This window comes from Colobus angolensis, unplaced genomic scaffold (genome assembly GCF_000951035.1).
Source record: "Colobus angolensis palliatus isolate OR3802 unplaced genomic scaffold, Cang.pa_1.0 Scaffold308, whole genome shotgun sequence".
In the NCBI taxonomy this organism is placed as follows: Eukaryota; Metazoa; Chordata; class Mammalia; order Primates; family Cercopithecidae; genus Colobus; species Colobus angolensis.
This window is the reverse complement of record NW_012116355.1, coordinates 77,086-81,424: the sequence shown is the minus strand read 5'-3', so window position 1 is coordinate 81,424 and position 4,339 is coordinate 77,086. Positions and strand designations below refer to the sequence as shown.

General features: G+C 55.4%; 1 protein-coding gene across 7 annotated transcripts in view; it reads right to left on the bottom strand.

Moving 5' to 3' along the window:
- Positions 1–3,989, bottom strand: part of TPM2 (tropomyosin 2 (beta)) — an 8,453-nt gene extending 4,464 nt beyond the window's left edge. For 3 of the 7 annotated variants that reach the window (XM_011950448.1, XM_011950453.1, XM_011950452.1), the window contains exons 1-2: positions 3,636–3,989; positions 3,071–3,196 (exon numbers count right to left, since the gene is read on the bottom strand). In XM_011950448.1, coding sequence (XP_011805838.1) covers positions 3,071–3,196; positions 3,636–3,749 — 240 coding nt within the window. In that variant the 5' untranslated portion in view covers positions 3,750–3,989. Of the gene's footprint in view, positions 1–3,070; positions 3,275–3,614 lie in introns of all 7 variants that reach the window. The other 4 variants (XM_011950450.1, XM_011950451.1, XM_011950449.1 and 1 more) reach the window with 3 other exon arrangements.
- Between the last annotated feature and the right edge of the window lie 350 nt (positions 3,990–4,339).

Sequence of the window (4,339 nt, the reverse complement as noted above, 5' to 3'; positions counted from 1 at the left end):
AAAAATAAATAAAAAATAAAAATAAAAATAAAAAAAATAAAAAATTAGCCAGGCATGGTGGTGGGCACCTGTAATCCCAGCTACTTGGGAGGCTGAGGCACAAGAATCACTTGAATCCAGGAGGCGGAAGAGTTGCAGTGAGCTGAGGTCATGCCACTGCACTCCAGCCTGGGTAAAAAGAACGAAACTCCGTCTCAAAAAAACCTGCATTCCTTGCTTGACGAGCTCCGCTCCCCTGCTGCAGGGCCTCTCCTGCACCGTGCAGTTTCCCGAAGGTTACCTGCACATAAGTCCTCCTGTTCCCTGTGAGAGCACTTCAAGCGCTGGGGCCAGGTCTGATGCAGCTCTGATTCCTACACAGCAAAGCCTGGCCCAGGTAAGGGGATGGGGAAAGAATCAGGCCAACCAGACGTCACTGCTGCTAAGGAACAGCCCGTCACAGAATGAAGCTCAGTGATGCTGGGCATGGTGGTGCATGCCTGTCATCCCAGCTACTCTGGAGGCTAAGGCGGGAGTTCAGCTTGACCCTAGGAGCCCAGCCTGGGCAACATAGTAAGATCCCATCTCAAAAAAAAAAAAAAAAAAGAATCAAGCTCAATGATGTCATCTGTTATCAGCTGCAAGGCAGACTCCCAGCAAGAAGCCCAAGAGCAGGCCTATAAGGGATACCCGTGGCTGTAGCAAGGGGCTCCCTGCCAAGGCCAGCAGAGAGCTGGGGGCAATGCAGGGGCAGTGTGAGAGATGTCTACTCAGCCCCTGGGCTTGCAGTAGGAGGCAAAACCATAGAGGTTTTGGAAAAAATTCAAAAAACTGGTCAAACACTGAGAAAAAGGGCAGAGCAAGGCGAGTGCCAATAAATGAGAGGAGCAGTACAGCCTGGTGTTAAGAGCACTGGCTCTGAGTCAGACCTGTCTTTGAGCCACAGCTCAGTCACTCAACACTTGTGTAACTGTGGGCAACTTATTTAGCCTCTCTAAGCCTCAGTTTCCTCCTTCACAAGTTGGAGTTAACAATAACAGTTCCTTCTTCTTAAGGCTGTTCTGAGATAATCCAGTGTTTTTGATACTCAATTAATCAACAGGACCCACAGTGAGGCCCATCAAACTAAACAGGTTCTCTTACTCCATGCTACATTCACTGAATTGGGATGTGCAGGGTGGGGGCTTGGGAATCTTCTCTTTTTTTAAAGCCCCCTACTGATTTTGATGATAAACCAAGTTTGGGAAATCATAAAATAACATGCAGAAAGCACTGAATACGCTGCCTGCACAGGGTCCACATTCCATACATATTAGATTATCCCCTTTCTCTGTCAAAAACAAGGACACAGAGACCCTGAGATTTCAGAGTGGAGAGGAGAAAGGACCTGTGTAGGGGAAGGAGGTGGAGGGAGGGGCTGGGGGCAGCACTTGGACAGAGCATAGGAAGCAGGTCCTTGGTAGGACTGTAGGGCAGGAGAAACAGCACCATATATAGAGAGTAGATGGTAGCTTGTCTTCCAGGTGATGAAGGCACCTGGAGCTTGGCCACCTAGAGTGACAAGGGCCCATCATGGGCACAGGGCCGGATGACTCAGTGTGGAAGGATTCTGGGGACAGCACTGGGGGTTGGGAAGAATCACTGTGGGGAACATTGGAGGACTACCCTAGAGAGAGGTGAGACTGTAAAAGAAAACCTCTTCATGATGGTGGAGCGACAAAAGACTGGAAAGTTTGGGAAGTCCTGAGGTCCTCATCATGGGACTGATATGTGCCATTTCCTGCCCCTCAAGCTCTTCCCCCAGCCCTAGAGGGGGCTGCTCTCCAGCCACAGGACAGGCACTACTGTCCCCATTAGAAAAATGGGAAGCAAGAAAGAGGGAGAAACTGAGGCACCATGTAAGTTGAGTTCTGTGTTCAAGGTCACCAATAAGCTTGGGCAGTCTTTCCTATCTGCTCCTGGTGCCGTGGCTCTGCCTCCCTAGCTCTGTCCCTGTCTCCCCCGCCCCTCCAGCCCCAACCAGCTCCTTGGGTTTCCAATCCTGCCTCCAGCTGCACTGGGCCTTGGTTATTTATAGAGTGTCAGATGCCCAGGGTCGTCTGTGCTAGCAGCTGCAGGTCAGCTCCCTCCCAAGTGCCAGGACTGGTGGAGAACCAAAACTGGAGGCTGGAGGTTACAGAAGCCCAACTCTGGGGGGCTGGGAACATGAGCAGTTGACACAAACAGCAATGTCATCTCTGATGTTCAGACCATGCTTTATGTTAATCCAACCATAGGTTCATCTTAAAACAATCCTGGGTGGAAGGAAGATGGGGAAACTGAGGCAGAGAATGGGGAAACTACCATGTCCAAAGCCATATGGCCATTCTCCTACCTTAAGGAGGGGGTTGGGAATGGCAGGAAGTGAAGTCTGGTTGGGGTTGTGGATGGGCAGAGAAATCTCAGGGTAAATAACCTGTCCAGGTAGCTGCTTTGGCATCTGTGGCCCTGTCCCTCTGCCCTGTGGCCTGGCGTGGTCTCTAGGCTGACAGCTTAATGAGGGTAAATGAGGAGCCGTTAGAACCTGAGCCGCCGGGGCCCCAGGGCACAGCAGGGCTGCTGAAGCCAGAGGTCAAGGCCAGGGGATTTCTAATGGCCCCTTAGGATTGTAACTCAAGTGAGGCCTCATCTCTGGATCCCTCTCCCTCCTCCTGCCTGCTAGTACCTCACACCCACATCCCCCCACCCCCAAATGGCTGCAGTCTCCTCTCCAATTTCAGCTGGAGGATTAATTGAGGTAGATGGTAAATTCTTATACCTTCCACCCCCACAATGACTCACTGCTTGATCACTGTACATTCTAAAAGCTGGAACCAAACAGAATTACAGGGCTAAGTCCTCTGCGGGGAGTGGTAGGTGGTTTTGATTTATCCACTGTCTTGAATTACTTGTGTAAGGTTACCCTAACCCTGGTTACTGAGATGAAACCCTTTCTTTCCTGGTGCTGGGGACATAAGGGGATAAGGTGCCCCTAATCCCCTTATTCCCATACCTGGGGGGGCCTCTCCCTTGTGCCCTAACTCCTCCCATTGTCCCCCAAGTCCACACTCACATCAGTGGCCTTCTTCTCGGCCTGCTCCAGTTTCTCCTGGGCCTCCTTCACGGATTCAGAATACTTTTCCACCTCATCCTCTGTCCCCTTCAGCTTCTTCTGGAGGGCCTGCTGCTCCTCTTCCAGCTGGGACAGAGGGGACTTGGTCAGCCAGGCTGGGAGGGGGCCCAGGCCCAGAATGGAGACGCGGTGTGTGTAGGGGCGCTACTAAGATTTGGAGGCTACTGAGATGGAAGCAGAATAACAGAAGAGGGACAGAATAACAGTCAAGGGTGCTGGTGGGACTTGTTGGGGGTACAGAGAAAAAACTTCAAGCTCCAAGGAGCAGGACCAACCACGCTCTGCAAGGGCAGGAGTGGAAATCAGGGTCCTGGGGCTTCCCTAGGCTATGGGTAGGGGAGATAAGCGGCTCTGGCGAAGGCCCTGAGGGTACTGTGAAGGCCCGGCCCGCACACTGGCGGGAGAGAGCCCTGGCGGGCAGGCCCGGGGCTGGGGGACCCATGGCAGCGGCCCACCCCTGCCCTCGGCGGCGGGGAGAGCAGGCTGCACTGGGCCCGGCCCTAACCTGCTTGCAGCGGTCCTCAGCTTGCTTCTTGTCAGCTTCGGCCTGCTCGGCGCGGTCGATGGCGTTCTCCTTGTCCAGCTTCAGCATCTGCATCTTCTTCTTGATGGCGTCCATGGCTGCGGTGGGGGGTGGGCAGGCCGGCAGGCGGTGAGGACCGGACGGACTGGGCTGGCTGAGCGAACTGGGTGCACGGGTGGCAGGCGAGGAGGACCAAGCGAGGCTGGGACGTCCCGGCCGCGCCGGCGCCTAAAAGCCGAGGAGGGACCGGGCGGGGCCCGCAACCAGGACCCTCCCCCACCTCGGCCCAAACCTTGTAGGGGCAGAAGCACGGCCCGGCCGGGGGGCGCGCCCGCCCCCTTCGCCCACCCACTGGGGACCGCCTCCCTTGGGGTCCCGCCCCCATTCCCCTCTTCCCCGCCAGCCGTCGGAGGAAAAAGTAGCAGTCGGTTGGAAAAACTCCGGCGCTGCGGAGGGGAGGGGACCCTTGGGCTGGGGGCTCCGTGCTTCCTCTGAGTGACAGCCGGACCCAGTGGCAGCTGCGGCTGGGGCCCCTGGGGCTATTTCGGGGCGTGAGCTCACGGCAGCTGCCCGGGCGCAGCGACCGGCGTGCCCCCCCTCAGCTGCAGCAGCCGCTACCCTTAATTTAGAAGTTTCCTGCAAATCCCCCCGGATTAAATGTCTCTTGGGAGGCGGAGCTCCTCGGC